We start from the raw sequence: 17,885 nt of genomic DNA on the forward strand, positions 1-17,885 counted from the left end.
GCATCTGCCACCAGCCCCCCCCTCCCCGGCCGCTCACAACAGAGCACATGTGGGTGGTCCGAGAAGACCCGATGATGTGATTCACACTGAATCGTGTCATCAAAGCACTGCCCAACCCCCCCACTATACAGCGCCAGTTCTCTCTGCTTTGTATAGTGGGGAGGTGGAGCCACAATGCCGCATTTGTGCCGACACGACTCCCAAACAGCCACGCCCACTATGCTCCGCCCAGGCAATGTTCTATTGCACATTTGTACAGGTTCGGTAGTAGTGAGGCCAGATTAACAATGGGGTGGGCGGGGCTACAGCTCCAGGCGTCCATATCACCATGGCAGCAGGATTACCAGCGGTCCAGCTGCCACATATAGTCGCCATAAATCGTAAGTATTTAAATAGTTTTTGTAGCGTTCCCACAAAATGATGCAATTTTTCTTTTTGTATGTATTTAGGGAGACAGGGCTGATTGTACAGAGGGTGTACTGGCCACACCCACACTGCACTGGCCACACCCACACCACTGGCCACACCCACACTGCGCTGGCCACACCACACTGGGCTCTGCTCCTTCCCTTCTCAGTATAGCGCACAGTCCCGCTTTTTGGGCACTATCCCACTGTCCTCCCGCGGACTGCAGTGCCCCTTAGGCATGAGGAAGGTTGGGGGAGTATAACATCGCTCGCTGCTCTTGTACAGCAGGTGAATCCTGAATAGATGCAGCGTGGGATGTAAGCCTGGGTGCAGCACAGCTGCTCGGGCAATACTGGCACGCCCTCCCATCAAGACCATGCCCCAGCCCCATGTGGCCCTTAATCCGGCCCTGATAGTAATCTATACCTCCCAACTGTCCCGATTTTCGCGTGACAGTTCCGTTTTTTGTGACTGTCCCACCCACGGGCCGTGGCGGCGGTCAGTTGGGAGGTCTCCTGTCACCCTGCTCTGCATAGTAGAGCAACTGTGGATAGACGCTGTGCACATTCCCGGGAGACAGAGGGGCTGGGGCATGCCTAAGTGATGAAATTGGGAGGCGTGGCTTGCAGATGCAGCATCCCGGCTAAGCTGCGCCACCTTTCCCCAGGCCACGCCCCCTTTGCACCTTCCTTGACGTTGGGAGGTGTGGCACTCTAACCTGTGGCTCCAGATCAATTATGCAGATTTTTCCAGCATCCATGACGTCTTTCACCGTCTCCACACTTGTACCATACAAATTCCCTTTGTGTTCTCCGTACTCCAGGAAACTGGAGAGAATTAAACATTGGAAAAAGTGTCAAAAATATATACATGAAAGTGATTAATGATGATGTTTATCTAATGGGCAAATGATGGTTACCCGAATCCCGATTGCCAAGATCTAATGTGTAAAATAATTGGTTGGTGGTTGAGAGCTCGACACTGAAAGGTTTAAAAGGTCGACACATTTTTATGGTTTTTTTTTTCATGTTTTTACAACTTGCTGTATTTACTATCCACATCACAAATGATTAACCTTGTGTTGAGCAAAGCGGCCGCCACCCTTTAATTGCGGCGAGTGGATGCATTTTAGCAAATTTGGATCAAATATGTTTAAAAACACAAATAACACCCCCAATTTTTGTTTGTGTTGACCTTTAGTGAATAGACTAATGGGAGTGACAACTGAACTGCAGGCATATGTCACAGCTTGTGACTGCGGTACAGTGGCGCCAACGTCTTACTTCCAGTGGCCATGGCGTGTGACAATAGGGAATCCCGAAAATCTAATGGCAGTGATTACGCGATTGTACCTCCACGCCACCCGCGATCAATAGGTCTAAATTAGCATTATTTTAGGAAAAACATGGACAATTAATGATTGTGGGTATCCTAGAGGTTTGAGAAAACAAATCTGAAATAAATACACTGTGGGAGAGATATATCAAACATTGGAGCTAGATAAAGTGAAGAGAGATAAAGTGCCAACGAATCAGCTCCTGTAAAGTCTCTAAGTTTTTATACAACTGCCCCAGTTACCGGCTGACCCTCCCGGGGACCCCACATTGCTCTTCTCACCTTCCGACCCTGTAAGTAAAATGATAACAATGCTGTAATATATCCTGAACGGAGACCTACCTGTGGCTATATACCAGACATACCTGTGGCTATATACCAGACTTTCAAATGTCTCTTTAGATACAAAGAAATATTCCCGACCATTCTCTTCATAACTCTTCTTATGGCGAGTAGTATCTGCCGGGACATAGATGATAGTGTTACATACAGATACACGTTACATACAGAAACACATTACATACAGATACACGTTACGCACAGATACACGTTACATACAGATGCACGTTGCGCACAGATACACATTGCGCACAGATACACGTTACGCACAGATACACATGTTACGCACAGATACACATGTTACGCACAGAAACACGTTACGCACAGAAACACGTTACGCACAGAAACACGTTACATACAGAAACACGTTACGCACAGAAACACGTTACATACAGAACTGTCACTTTTACTTCAATGCTATTAGTATGACATGGAGAATAAATGAGGGACGCGGCATCTCCTGATAGAAGCTTCATGCGCTGATGCAGTCTGCTAATGACCATATCGACCAATAATGGTCGACCTAACGACTGTCGACCTAAGTGTGGTTGAGCTGATGACCCATACCAGCTAATATGGGTATATGAGTAGGAGGAACGCCTTTCATGTCATTGATTTCCTATTTATGATGCACTTTTACAGTATTTTATTCTATCCTATATACTGGAGGGCGGAGCAAAGAAACACTTCACCAGCATGACCTGGTTTCTGATTGGCTGTCTGCATTCCGACCTCTCCAGCTGATACTAGTAATTAGCGTTTACGCTATAACGGGCGTTTTCAGAGGGGAGGAGGCCGTGTGTAGCCTCATACATCAGGGTCCTCCTCTCTGACTGATGCACAGGATTTAATACTTACCTCTCCGGAGTCCCCCGACGGTGCCATCCTTCTCCGCGGCAGTGGCAATAGAGTCTGAGAACAGATTCTATTGCGCATGCACAAACCTCCGGGAACACGGCGCGGTGGCCATTTTCCCGTAGATTTTGCTAATGCGCAAAACTCCGGAAAAATGGCCGCCGTGCCGTCTTTCTGGAGTTTTCATCAGGCGTAATAGAGTTTGTTCCCCCTATTGTTCAAACTCTATTGCGCTGCCGAAAAGGGATGGCTTGGACAAGGGACTTCTGAGAGGTAAGTATTAAGCAAATGGTTGGTTCTAAATCGGAGTGGGAGAAGGGATCTTCTGACGTCACTAGGGGAGGAGCTACAGCACTAGGGGGAGGAGCTACGGCCGAACAGGGTACCCGAAAAGTACCATCGCGGGATCGCTTCGCTCGACACGCTTTAGGCTCGCTCCGCTTCGCTCGCCATCTGATTATTAAAGGTAATGGTGGCGTGGATAGTAGAGGAACTATCCCGCTGGCCTAGCTCCTCCCCCTTGTGTTGTGGCTCCTCCCCCTGGCGTAAAAGGTCCCTTAGGCCACTTGAATCTAGCATCTACCTTAAGCAAATGGGTGCAGTGTGTGCGGGGTGGGGGCCCGTGTGCCTCGCACACACTGCACCCATTATAGAAACGCCAATGCGCTATAATATATAACGTGGCCGGCTAGTCTCATTACATTTTCTACTGCAGGAAAGTAGATTCCCTTTTATAAAAGGGTAACCAATGTATGTGCATAACACGTCATTACATTATCACATTATGTACACAGAGGGTACACTTACTATTTACATTGTGACAAGTGACATATCTGCGTTACCATTAAGCTAAAGTATATACCTGACATAAGCTTGGCGCTAATACTACTGGTAGGAGTTAGATGCCTGTAGAGATACCTGTGACTCAGCATACAAACATAAGGGTGCCTGTAGAGATACCTGTGACTCAGCATACAAACATAAGGGCACCTGTAGAAATACCTGTGACTCAGCATACAAACATAAGGGCACCTGTAGAAATACCTGTGACTCAGCATACAAACATAAGGGCACCTGTAGAAATACCTGTGACTCAGCATACAAACATAAGGGCGCCTGTAGAGATACCTGTGACTCAGCATACAAACATAAGGGCACCTATGTAGAGATACCCGTGACTCAACATGCAAACATAAGGGCACCTGTAGAAATACCTGTGACTCAACATACAAACATAAGGGCACCTGTAGAAATACCTGTGACTCAGCATACAAACATAAGGGCACCTATGTAGAGATACCCGTGACTCAACATGCAAACATAAGGGCATCTGTAGAAATACCTGTGACTCAATATACAAACATAAGGGCACCTGTAGAAATACCTGTGACTCAACATACAAACATAAGGGCACCTATGAAGAGATACCTGTGACTCAATATACAAACATAAGGGCGCCTGTAGGGATACCTGTGACTCAACATACAAACATAAGGGCATCTGTAGAAATACCTGTGACTCAATATACAAACATAAGGGCACCTGTAGGGATACCTGTGACTCAGCATACAAACATAAGGGCACCTATGAAGAGATACCTGTGACTCAGCATACAAACATAAGGGCACCTGTAGAAATACCTGTGACTCAACATACAAACATAAGGGCGTATGTAGAGATAACAGTGTCTCAACATACAAACATAAGGGCATCTATGTAGAGATACCTGTGACTCAGCATACAAACATAAGGGCATCTGTAGAAATACCTGTGACTCAATATACAAACATAAGGGCACCTGTAGGGATACCTGTGACTCAGCATACAAACATAAAGGCACCTGTAGAAATACCTGTGACTCAACATACAAACATAAGGGCACCTGTAGAAATACCTGTGACTCAACATACAAACATAAGGGCACCTATGAAGAGATACCTGTGACTCAATATACAAACATAAGGGCGTATGTAGAGATAACAGTGTCTCAACATACAAACATAAGGGCACCTATGTAGATACCCGTGACCCAACATACAAAAACATAAGGGCATCTGTAGAAATACCTGTGACTCAACATACAAACATAAGGGCACCTATGTAGATACCCGTGACTCAACATACAAACATAAGGGCATCTGTAGAAATACCTGTGACTCAATATACAAACATAAGGGCACCTACGTAGATACCCGTGACTCAACATACAAACATAAGGGCATCTGTAGAAATACCTGTGACTCAATATACAAACATAAGGGCACCTGTAGGGATACCTGTGACTCAGCATACAAACATTAGGGTGCCTGTGGAGATACCTGTGACTCAGCATACAAACATAAGGGTGCCTGTAGAGATACCTGTGACTCAGCATACAAACATAAGAGCACCTGTAGGGATAACTGTGACTCAGCATACAAACATAAGAGCACCTGTAGGGATAACTGTGACTCAGCATACAAACATAAGAGCGCCTGTAGAGATACCTGTGACTCAGCATACAAGCTTAAGGGCGCCGGTAGGGATACCTGTGACTCAGCATACAAGCTTAAGGGCACCTGTAGGGATACCTGTGATTCAACATATAAACATAAGAGCGCCTGTAAATACCTGTGACTCAGCATACAAACATAAGAGCACCTGTAGAGATACCTGTGACTCAGCATACAAACATAAGAGCACCTGTAGAGATACCTGTGACTCAGCATACAAACATAAGAGCGCCTGTAGATACCTGTGACTCAACATACAAACATAAGAGCGCCTGTAGATATCTGTGACTCAGCATACAAACATAAAGGCACCTGTAGAAATACCTGTGACTCAACATACAAACATAAGGGCACCTGTAGAAATACCTGTGACTCAACATACAAACATAAGGGCACCTATGAAGAGATACCTGTGACTCAATATACAAACATAAGGGCGTATGTAGAGATAACAGTGTCTCAACATACAAACATAAGGGCACCTATGTAGATACCCGTGACCCAACATACAAAAACATAAGGGCATCTGTAGAAATACCTGTGACTCAACATACAAACATAAGGGCACCTATGTAGATACCCGTGACTCAACATACAAACATAAGGGCATCTGTAGAAATACCTGTGACTCAATATACAAACATAAGGGCACCTGTAGGGATACCTGTGACTCAGCATACAAACATTAGGGTGCCTGTGGAGATACCTGTGACTCAGCATACAAACATAAGGGTGCCTGTGGAGATACCTGTGACTCAGCATACAAACATAAGGGTGCCTGTAGAGATACCTGTGACTCAGCATACAAACATAAGAGCACCTGTAGGGATAACTGTGACTCAGCATACAAACATAAGAGCGCCTGTAGAGATACCTGTGACTCAGCATACAAGCTTAAGGGCGCCGGTAGGGATACCTGTGACTCAGCATACAAGCTTAAGGGCACCTGTAGGGATACCTGTGACTCAACATACAAACATAAGAGCGCCTGTAGATATCTGTGACTCAACATACAAACATAAGAGCGCCTGTAGATACCTGTGACTCAACATACAAACATAAGAGCGCCTGTAGATACCTGTGACTCAGCATACAAACATAAGAGCACCTGTAGGGATACCTGTGACTCAGCATACAAACATAAGAGCGCCTGTAGGGATACCTGTTACTCAACATATAAAGATAAGTGTGCCTGTAGGGATAACTGTGACTCAGCATACAAACATAAAGGCACCTGTAGAGATACCTGTGACTCAACATATAAACATAAGAGCGCCTGTAGGGATAACTGTGACTCAGCATACAAACATAAGAGCGCCTGTAGAGATACCTGTGACTCAGCATACAAGCTTAAGGGCGCCGGTAGGGATACCTGTGACTCAGCATACAAGCTTAAGGGCACCTGTAGGGATACCTGTGATTCAACATATAAACATAAGAGCGCCTGTAGATACCTGTGACTCAGCATACAAACATAAGAGCACCTGTAGAGATACCTGTGACTCAGCATACAAACATAAGAGCACCTGTAGAGATACCTGTGACTCAGCATACAAACATAAGGGCACCTGTAGAGATACCTGTGACTCAGCATACAAACATAAGAGCGCCTGTAGATACCTGTGACTCAGCATACAAACATAAGAACGCCTGTAGGGATACCTGTGACTCAGCATACAAACATAAGAGCACCTGTAGGGATACCTGTGACTCAGCATACAAACATAAGAGCGCCTGTAGAGATACCTGTGACTCAGCATACAAACATAAGGGCACCTGTAGAGATACCTGTGACTCAGCATACAAACATAAGAGCACCTGTAGAGATACCTGTGACTCAGCATACAAACATAAGGGCACCTGTAGAGATACCTGTGACTCAGCATACAAACATAAGAGCGCCTGTAGATACCTGTGACTCAGCATACAAACATAAGAACGCCTGTAGGGATACCTGTGACTCAGCATACAAACATAAGAGCACCTGTAGGGATACCTGTGACTCAGCATACAAACATAAGAGCGCCTGTAGAGATACCTGTGACTCAAAATACAAACATAAGGGCGCCTGTAGAGATACCTGTGACTCAAAATACAAACATAAGGGCGCCTGTGGAGATACCTGTGACTCGGCATACAAACATAAGGGTGCCTGTGGAGATACCTGTGACTCAGCATACAAACATAAGGGCACCTGTAGATACCTGTCACTCAGCATACAAACATAAAGGCACCTGTAGAGATACCTGTGACTCAAAGAACAAACATAAGAGCGCCTGTAGGGGTACCTGTGACTCAGCATACAAACATAAGAGCGCCTGTAGGGGTACCTGTGACTCAGCATACAAACATAAGAGCGGCTGTAGGGGTACCTGTGACTCGGCATACAAACATAAGAGCGCCTGTAGGGATACCTGTGACTCAGTATACAAACATAAGAGCGCCTGTAGGGATACCTGTGACTCAGCATACAAACATAAGAGCGCCTGTAGGGATACCTGTGACTCAACATATAAAGATAAGTGTGCCTGTACGGGTACCTGTGACTCGGCATACAAACATAAGGGCGCCTTGTGTAGAGATACCTGTGACTCAGCATACAAACATAAGAGCACCTGTAGGGATACCTGTGACTCAGCATACAAACATAAGAGCACCTGTAGAGATACCTGTGACTCAGCATACAAACATAAGAGCGCCTGTAGATACCTGTGACTCAACATACAAACATAAGAGCGCCTGTAGATACCTGTGACTCAACATACAAACATAAGAGCGCCTGTAGATACCTGTGACTCAGCATACAAACATAAGAGCGCCTGTAGATACCTGTGACTCAGCATACAAACATAAGAGCGCCTGTAGATACCTGTGACTCAACATACAAACATAAGAGCGCCTGTAGATACCTGTGACTCAGCATACAAACATAAGAGCACCTGTAGGGATACCTGTGACTCAGCATACAAACATAAGAGCACCTGTAGAGATACCTGTGACTCAGCATACAAACATAAGGGCACCTGTAGATACCTGTCACTCAGCATACAAACATAAAGGCACCTGTAGAGATACCTGTGACTCAAAGAACAAACATAAGAGCGCCTGTAGGGGTACCTGTGACTCAGCATACAAACATAAGAGCGCCTGTAGGGGTACCTGTGACTCAGCATACAAACATAAGAGCGGCTGTAGGGGTACCTGTGACTCGGCATACAAACATAAGAGCGCCTGTAGGGATACCTGTGACTCAGTATACAAACATAAGAGCGCCTGTAGGGATACCTGTGACTCAGCATACAAACATAAGAGCGCCTGTAGGGATACCTGTGACTCAACATATAAAGATAAGTGTGCCTGTACGGGTACCTGTGACTCGGCATACAAACATAAGGGCGCCTTGTGTAGAGATACCTGTGACTCAGCATACAAACATAAGAGCACCTGTAGGGATACCTGTGACTCAGCATACAAACATAAGAGCACCTGTAGAGATACCTGTGACTCAGCATACAAACATAAGAGCGCCTGTAGATACCTGTGACTCAACATACAAACATAAGAGCGCCTGTAGATACCTGTGACTCAACATACAAACATAAGAGCGCCTGTAGATACCTGTGACTCAGCATACAAACATAAGAGCGCCTGTAGATACCTGTGACTCAGCATACAAACATAAGAGCGCCTGTAGATACCTGTGACTCAACATACAAACATAAGAGCGCCTGTAGATACCTGTGACTCAGCATACAAACATAAGAGCACCTGTAGGGATACCTGTGACTCAGCATACAAACATAAGAGCACCTGTAGAGATACCTGTGACTCAGCATACAAACATAAGAGCGCCTGTAGATACCTGTGACTCAGCATACAAACATAAGAGCACCTGTAGAGATACTTGTGACTCGGCATACAAACATAAGAGCGCCTGTAGGGATACCTGTGACTCAAAAACAAACATAAGAGCGCCTGTAGGGATACCTGTGACTCAGCATACAAACATAAGAGCGCCTGTAGATACCTGTGACTCAGCATACAAACATAAGAGCACCTGTAGGGATACCTGTGACTCAGCATACAAACATAAGAGCGCCTGTAGGGATACCTGTTACTCAACATATAAAGATAAGTGTGCCTGTAGGGATAACTGTGACTCAGCATACAAACATAAAGGCACCTGTAGAGATACCTGTGACTCAACATATAAACATAAGAGCGCCTGTAGGGATAACTGTGACTCAGCATACAAACATAAGAGCGCCTGTAGAGATACCTGTGACTCAGCATACAAGCTTAAGGGCGCCGGTAGGGATACCTGTGACTCAGCATACAAGCTTAAGGGCACCTGTAGGGATACCTGTGATTCAACATATAAACATAAGAGCGCCTGTAGATACCTGTGACTCGGCATACAAACATAAGAGCGCCTGTAGGGATACCTGTGACTCGGCATACAAACATAAGAGCGCCTGTAGGGATACCTGTGACTCGGCATACAAACATAAGAGCGCCTGTAGGGATACCTGTGACTCGGCATACAAACATAAGAGCGCCTGTAGATACCTGTGACTCGGCATACAAACATAAGAGCGCCTGTAGGGATACCTGTGACTCGGCATACAAACATAAGAGCGCCTGTAGATACCTGTGACTCGGCATACAAACATAAGAGCGCCTGTAGGGATACCTGTGACTCGGCATACAAACATAAGAGCGCCTGTAGGGATACCTGTGACTCGGCATACAAACATAAGAGCGCCTGTAGATACCTGTGACTCAGCATACAAGCTTAAGGGCGCCTGAAGGGATACCTGTTGTGAAGACCAGAAGTATTAGAGCATAAACTCAGAGTGTACTCCAGGACTTCTGGGTCAGGTCACGCAGACAGGAGACAGATAAAGATATAACAATATATTTATTAGGTGTTTACTTAGTACAAGCTCTCTAAATCAACTATAAGATAAACACAGTTGAAATTAACCCCAGAACAACAGGGCCCAATAAACAGCAGTTTACCGTCAGACTTCCCAGCACTTTCCCACATGCTCTTGTCCGGATGTAGTATAATTGTGGAGGATCACAGGAGTTTCAAGCAGTGTTCATACAGCAGAGCCAACAAGTCTGCAAATCCAGAGAAAAGTGGGTAATCCAGTAGCCACAATGCTCCCAGGCCAAATCCTCAGCACACTAGCAGGAGCTGAGACTCCAGGACTAGTAGCTTTTAGAAGCCAAACTCACACACCCCTGGTGATATCTTGCCTTCCCTTTTTAAACAACATTCTAATTTCCACCACCAAAAGTCCCTCCTGATTGGAAGAGTTCCATGAAGGTCTGTAAAAGAGATGAGTCATGAGGAGATCCCCCCTGCTGTTCTCATGCCCCAGTGTCTGACTCAGTCCTAGGGGAGAACAATGGGATCTTGACACAATTAATCCCTTGGTGATGGGGGAAGATAGCCAGTCACTCCCTGTTTTATCCTTTTATAGTCATACAGTATGTGACCTCAGAGGGCTCCAACTGCTCCCAGCTTCCTGCTATAGGTGTCTAGTGACTGGTCCAGCATAACACATCACACCTGGCCCTGTTTAAGAACAATAGCTACTACAACATAGTCAGAATGGACCTTAGACAGTATATTCTGTCACATACCTCCCTCTTCTTAAATCAAGGGAGCAGGGTTGGATCCTTTTCCTGGACCAGCCATGTGACCTTTACCAGGTGCGATGCTGTTTCCTTCTTCTCTCCTAGATAATCCATCAGCGTTGGTATGCTCACGGCCCTTTTTGTGAGAGATGGAGAAGTTAAAACTTTGCAAGGCAAGACTCCATCGTAGTAATCGCCCATTGTCCCCAGCTGTCTTTTGTAACCAATGAAGTGGATTGTGGTCAGTCACCACTGTAAATTCTCGTCCATAAAGGTACGGTTGTAACTTTTTCAAGGCCCACACAATGGCCCGGCATTCTTTCTCAATGGTGGCATAAGCCACTTCCCGATCCACCAGTTTACGGGACAAATATACCACAGGGTGGTCACGGCCATCCTCCCCCACTTGGCATAACACTGCTCCCAAACCACAACCAGAGGCGTCAGTTTGAACAATGAACTTCTTGGAGAAGTCGGGGGCAGCTAGTACTGGGGCACTGGAGAGGGCTTCTTTCAGGGCCACAAATGCACTCACACACTCAGGGGACCATGCAACCTGTCTAGCATATTTCTTTTTGGTCAGGTCAGTCAAAGGTTTGGCCAATGTGCTGTATTGGGGAACAAACCTCCTATAGTAGCCAGCTAGTCCTAAAAATGCTCTTACTTGTTTCTGATTGGAAGGTCTTGGCCAGTTTAGAATGGCTTCCACTTTAGCTGGCTCTGGTCTAATCTTACCCCCTCCCACTCGGTGACCCAGATATTGCACTTCAGCCATTCCTAATTGGCATTTATCAGGACGGATGGTTAACCCACCCTGCTGAATACGCCTGAGGACCTCGGCCACATGTGATAGATGGTCTTCCCAGCAAGAACTAAATATAGCTATGTCATCTAGGTATGCTTGTGCAAAATCCTGACACCCTTCCAGCATTACATCTATAGCTCTTTGGAAAGTGGCCGTGGCATTCTTCATGCCAAAGGGCATCGCCAAAAAATGATAAAGCCCAAATGGAGTGGTAAACGCAGATTTTTCTTGGGCCTCAGGACTTAAGGGGACCTGCCAGTATCCTTTACTAAGATCTAGAGTGGTTACATAGGTTGCTCCCCCTAATCTCTCCAACAACTCTTCCACCCGGGGCATGGGATATGCATCTGTGACAGTCACCTCATTCAAACGTCGGTAATCCACACAGAATCTGGTGGTCCCATCCTTCTTGGGAACTAACACTACCCCGGCTGCCCATGGACTATTGGACTTCACAATAACCCCTAATGCCAGCATCTCATCAATCTCCCTTTTTAGGCTGCCTGCTACCTCAGGCGTGACTCTGTATGGTTTTTGCCGGATGGGCTTGACCTCCCCTGTATCTACCACATGCTGAGTGAGGGTTGTGGTCCCTGGAATACATGTAAATTGCAAAACCTGGGCCATTAACACCTCCCCCATGTCCTGACGCTGGGCAACACTAAGTTTTTCCCCATATTGGACTGCCTCCAATCCTATGCCCTTCTTGCATCCCTCTAACAAATCAGGTAAGGGGTCTAACTCAGGGGCCTCCATGGGGGGACAACATACTACCATTGCTGCTACATTTCTTTCCACATAAGCTTTGAGACGATTAATGTGGAAATTTCTGACTTGTCGGCCAGCCTTATCCAGGGCCACAATGTAATTCACTGGGCCTGACTGTTTTACCACAGTATAAGGGCCATCCCAGCTAGCCTGTAATTTATTCTTACGTACAGGAATAAGCACCATTACTTTCTGTCCCTCGTGTAATTCCCTGAGTCTGGCATTCTGATTATACCATTCAGATTGGCGGGCCTGTGCCCCTTGGAGATTTGTTTGTGTTAAGGCCATTAACCTCGCCATCCTTTCCCGCATCTGTGCCACATACTGCAGGATGGGTTGACCATGATCAATAAAGCTTCCTTCCCAGCTTTCACGGACTAGATCTAGTGGTCCTCTGACCCTGCGGCCATACAACAATTGAAAGGGGGAATACCCAGTAGAGTCTTGTGGCACTTCCCTATATGCAAACAGGAGCTGCTGTAGTGCATTTTCCCAGTCCCTCCCCTCTGACTGCACATAAGCCTGCAACAGGTGTTTGAGGGTTCTATTAAATCTCTCACATAATCCATTAGTCTGTGGGTGATAGGGGGTGGTCCTTAATGGACGTATTCCCCATTTTTCCCATAATGTCTGTAACAATTCCCCCTGAAATTGGGCCCCCTGATCCGTTACAATCTCTTGGGGATAGCCCAGTCTACTAAATATGTCACTCAGGGCCTGAGCTACATGCTCTGCATCTATAGAGGAGAGTGCTACAGCCTCGGGATATCGAGTTGCAAAGTCTATGAGGGTCAGAATATATATTTTTCCTGAATGACTAGGAATCTTAAGAGGCCCGACTATATCTACGGCTACCCGCTGAAAGGGTTCCCCAATTATAGGTAAAGGATGTAGAGGGGCTCTTTGTGGTACACCTCCTAACCTCTGACAGGTATCACAGGAGGCTCGATAATGCTTCACATCATGGGATACCTTGGGCCAAAAAAAAATTCTCAAAACTCGAGCAAGAGTTTTCCTGACACCAAAGTGTCCAGCTGCTGGTATGTCATGGGCTAAGGTCAACAGCTGCTGTCGATATCTTTGGGGAACCACCAATTGCTTTAAGGCACTGCCATGGTCCAGATCCTCACTATGAGGAGAAATTCTATACAACAGCCCGTTCACCCATCCTACCTTATACCCTTCAGAGTCAGAAAACCCACTATCTGCTGCACTTCGAAGTTTGGCTAAGGTGGGATCAGTTTTCTGTAGCTTTCTGAATTCACTTCTATCTACCTCCCCCCAAGTCAACTACAGTACTCCTATTTCTAAACATATCCTTCTCAGTGATAGGCATACTCACCACCTGTGGATTGGGTTCAGAAGCAGTAGTGTGTTGGATCTGAGTGAGAGTGGGCCCCAGGGTGGACGAAGATGCAGAGTTTGTCTCTGTTGAGAGGGTCATTCTCCGGGCTTGGTTCCTGGTCACCACTTGAACAAAATGTGTGACCAGTCCCTGTCCTAGGTCATTCCCCAGAATGACTTTTGCTGGCAGGCCGCTAAGAACTCCTACATCCACAGGGCCATGGTCTGCCCCCCAGTCCAGATGCACTCGGGCTACTGGGATATCTCGAACTTGATTCCCTGCTGTGGCGATTTTAACCCTTTGGTCCTCAAGGATCTTGTCTACCGACACCAGGTCAGGTTCTATGAGGGTAAGGGAGGCTCCTGAATCTCTCAAACCCTGGACCTCCTGGTCATCCACCCAGACAGACTGCAAATGACCTTTCATGTTTCTGGGAGTTTGGCGTCCCTCCTCCACTACCAGGTCCACCACATACACACCATCCATCACCTCTGGTGCATCAGGATGGGGATATTCCCTTTTAAATCCCCCCACTGGTTGGTAGACCACATTAACTGGGGCAGGACGAGCTCCCACATAAGGTCCTCGAGACCGGGTGCAATCCTTCTGCATATGCCCTGGCTGATCACATCTGTAACATCTGCGGGGAAACATCTGCGGGGATAGGACTGTTGCACTAATGAGTGTCGAGGTGCGGCATCCCTCTGGTAAGCGGGGGCAGATAATGGTCTAGTTTTCTGGGTCTCTCTCATTCCCATTCTCTGTGTTCCTGGTTGCTGTACACTGGGTGCCTTCCATCTGACCCGGTTAGCAAGATACTCATCTGCCATTCGGGCTGCTGACTCTGGGTTTGGAGGTTTACGGTCAGCCACCCACTCTCGAACCTCTGGTGCCATTTTATTTAATAATTGTTCCAGTACCACTTCATTCAGGATTTGTTCAGGGGAATAAACATGTTGTCAATCCCACCACTGCTGGCACGCTCTCTTCAGTTGTCTGGCAAATTCAGCATGGGAGTCATCCCCCCCACGATTTAGTGTCCGGAATTTTGCCCGATAGGATTCGGGGGTGACTTGGAATTTTGCCAGCAGGGCTTTCTTCACCAGTTGGTAGTTTCCCACATCCTCATTTGCTAGCGATTGATAGGCTTGCTGAGCTTTGCCTGTTAAACTGGGTCCCACATAACAAGCCCACTCCTCCTCATCAATCTGGTGCACGGTCATCAGTTTCTCAAACACCTGCAGATGAGTATCAATGTCTGTCTCTTCTTCCTTAAATCTGGGCACATCTCCATATCTTAGACGTGGCTTTCTGCTTTCTTCTTCTTGCACAGCCTGTCTAGCTGGTCCCTCCGGGTAGATATTTACTCCCAGCACAGTTTGTATTACTCCTGCCCTCTCCCCAGAGGTAGCTCTGTCCCCTAGGGCTTTCATCCACTGCTCCAATGTTTCAGGAGTTGCCTCTGGTCTCTGCATTCTCCCCATTCTTGTCCCCACTGCTGGGATTTGCTGTTCCTCCTCATCACTTAGAGCAATCTCCCCTGGGTGAGCTCTGTCAAACTCCAATAGTAGATTGATTAACACATCCTTTTGTTCAGTTCCATTACAGGGGATCTTCTTTAGCTTGCAGAACTCAAACAACTGCTGTTTCCTAGTCCTCCTGTAATATGTCTCTGCTTCCCTCAAATCTCCTATTGCAGCTTCACTAGCCATTCTTCCTGAGATGTCTCTTGGGTTATCTGATGGGACTGATGTTAATTGGCTACTTTTTACTAAAACCTGTTCCTGTAGAGCTTGGTGTATCTCTATACAGCACCTTATGCTCTTCCCACTGGACGGGACAGCGTGACCCCACTGTCTGCCACCAATTGTGAAGACCAGGAGTATTAGAGCATAAACTCAGAGTGTACTCCAGGACTTCTGGGTCAGGTCACGCAGACAGGAGACAAATAAAGATATAACAATATATTTATTAGGTGTTTACAAGCTCTATAAATCAACTATAAGATAAACACAGTTGAAATTAACCCCAGAACAACAGGGCCCAATAAACAGCAGTTTACCGTCAGACTTCCCAGCACTTTCCCACATGCTCTTGTCCGGATGTAGTATAATTGTGGAGGATCACAGGAGTTTCAAGCAGTGTTCATACAGCAGAGCCAACAAGTCTGCAAATCCAGAGAAAAGTGGGTAATCCAGTAGCCACAATGCTCCCAGGCCAAATCCTCAGCACACTAGCAGGAGCTGAAACTCCAGGACTAGTAGCTTTTAGAAGCCAAACTCACACACCCCTGGTGATATCTTGCCTTCCCTTTTTAAACAACATTCTAATTTCCACCACCAAAAGTCCCTCCTGATTGGAAGAGTTCCATGAAGGTCTGTAAAAGAGATGAGTCATGAGGAGATCCCCCCTGCTGTTCTCATGCCCCAGTGTCTGACTCAGTCCTAGGGGAGAACAATGGGATCTTGACACAATTAATCCCTTGGTGATGGGGGAAGATAGCCAGTCACTCCCTGTTTTATCCTTTTATAGTCATACAGTATGTGACCTCAGAGGGCTCCAACTGCTCCCAGCTTCCTGCTATAGGTGTCTAGTGACTGGTCCAGCATAACACATCACACCTGGCCCTGTTTAAGAACAGTAGCTACTACAACATAGTCAGAATGGACCTTGGACAGTATATTCTGTCACACCTGTGACTCAGCATACAAACATAAGGGCACCTGTAGGGATACCTGTGACTCAACATATAAAGATAAGTGTGCCTGTAGGTATAACTGTGACTCAGCATACAAACATAAGGGCACCAGTAGAGATACCTGTGACTCAGCATACAAGCTTAAGGGCGCCGGTAGGGATACCTGTGACTCAGCATACAAGCTTAAGGGCGCCTGTAGGGATACCTGTGACTCAGGATACAAACATAAGAGCGCCTGTAGGGATACCTGTGACTCAGCATACAAACATAAGAGCACCTGTAGGGATACCTGTGACTCAACATATAAACATAAGAGCGCCTGTAGGGATACCTGTGACTCAGCATACAAACATAAGAGCGCCTGTAGAGATACCTGTGACTCAACATATAAAGATAAGTGTGCCTGTAGGGATAACTGTGACTCAGCATACAAACATAAAGGCACCTGTAGAGATACATGTGACTCAACATATAAACATAAGAGCGCCTGTAGGGATAACTGTGACTCAGCATACAAACATAAGAGCGCCTGTAGAGATACCTGTGACTCAGCATACAAACATAAGAGCGCCTGTAGGGATACCTGTGACTCAGCATACAAACATAAGAGCGCCTGTAGGGATAACTGTGACTCAGCATACAAACATAAGAGCGCCTGTAGGGATACCTGTGACTCAGCATACAAACATAAGGGCAACTGTAGAGATACCTGTGACTCAACATATAAAGATAAGTGCGCCTGTATGGATAACTGTGACTCAGCATACAAACATAAGGGCGCCTGTAGGGATACCTGTGACTCGGCATACAAACATAAGAGCGCCTGTAGATACCTGTGACTCAGCATACAAGCTTAAGGGCACCTGTAGGGATACCTGTGACTCGGCATACAAACATAAGAGCGCCTGTAGGGATACCTGTGACTCGGCATACAAACATAAGAGCGCCTGTAGATACCTGTGACTCAGCATACAAGCTTAAGGGCACCTGTAGGGATACCTGTGACTCGGCATACAAACATAAGAGCGCCTGTAGGGATACCTGTGACTCGGCATACAAACATAAGAGCACCTGTAGAGATACCTGTGACTCAGCATACAAACATAAGAGCGCCTGTAGGGATACCTGTGACTCAACATATAAACATAAGAGCGCCTGTAGGGATACCTGTGACTCAACATATAAAGATAA

General features: G+C 46.4%; 1 protein-coding gene across 1 annotated transcript in view; it reads right to left on the reverse strand.

The window, feature by feature from the left end:
* The window catches only part of LOC134944053 (MAGUK p55 subfamily member 4-like), a 91,661-nt gene that overhangs the window by 25,821 nt on the left and 47,955 nt on the right, over positions 1 to 17,885 (reverse strand). Inside the window, exons 4-5 of the mRNA XM_063932588.1 lie at positions 2,109 to 2,202; positions 1,127 to 1,235 (exon numbers count right to left, since the gene is read on the reverse strand). Of these exons, the coding sequence (XP_063788658.1) occupies positions 1,127 to 1,235; positions 2,109 to 2,202 (203 nt within the window). The remainder of the gene's footprint in view (positions 1 to 1,126; positions 1,236 to 2,108; positions 2,203 to 17,885) is intronic.

This window comes from Pseudophryne corroboree, chromosome 7, assembly GCF_028390025.1.
Source record: "Pseudophryne corroboree isolate aPseCor3 chromosome 7, aPseCor3.hap2, whole genome shotgun sequence".
NCBI lineage: Eukaryota > Metazoa > Chordata > Amphibia > Anura > Myobatrachidae > Pseudophryne > Pseudophryne corroboree.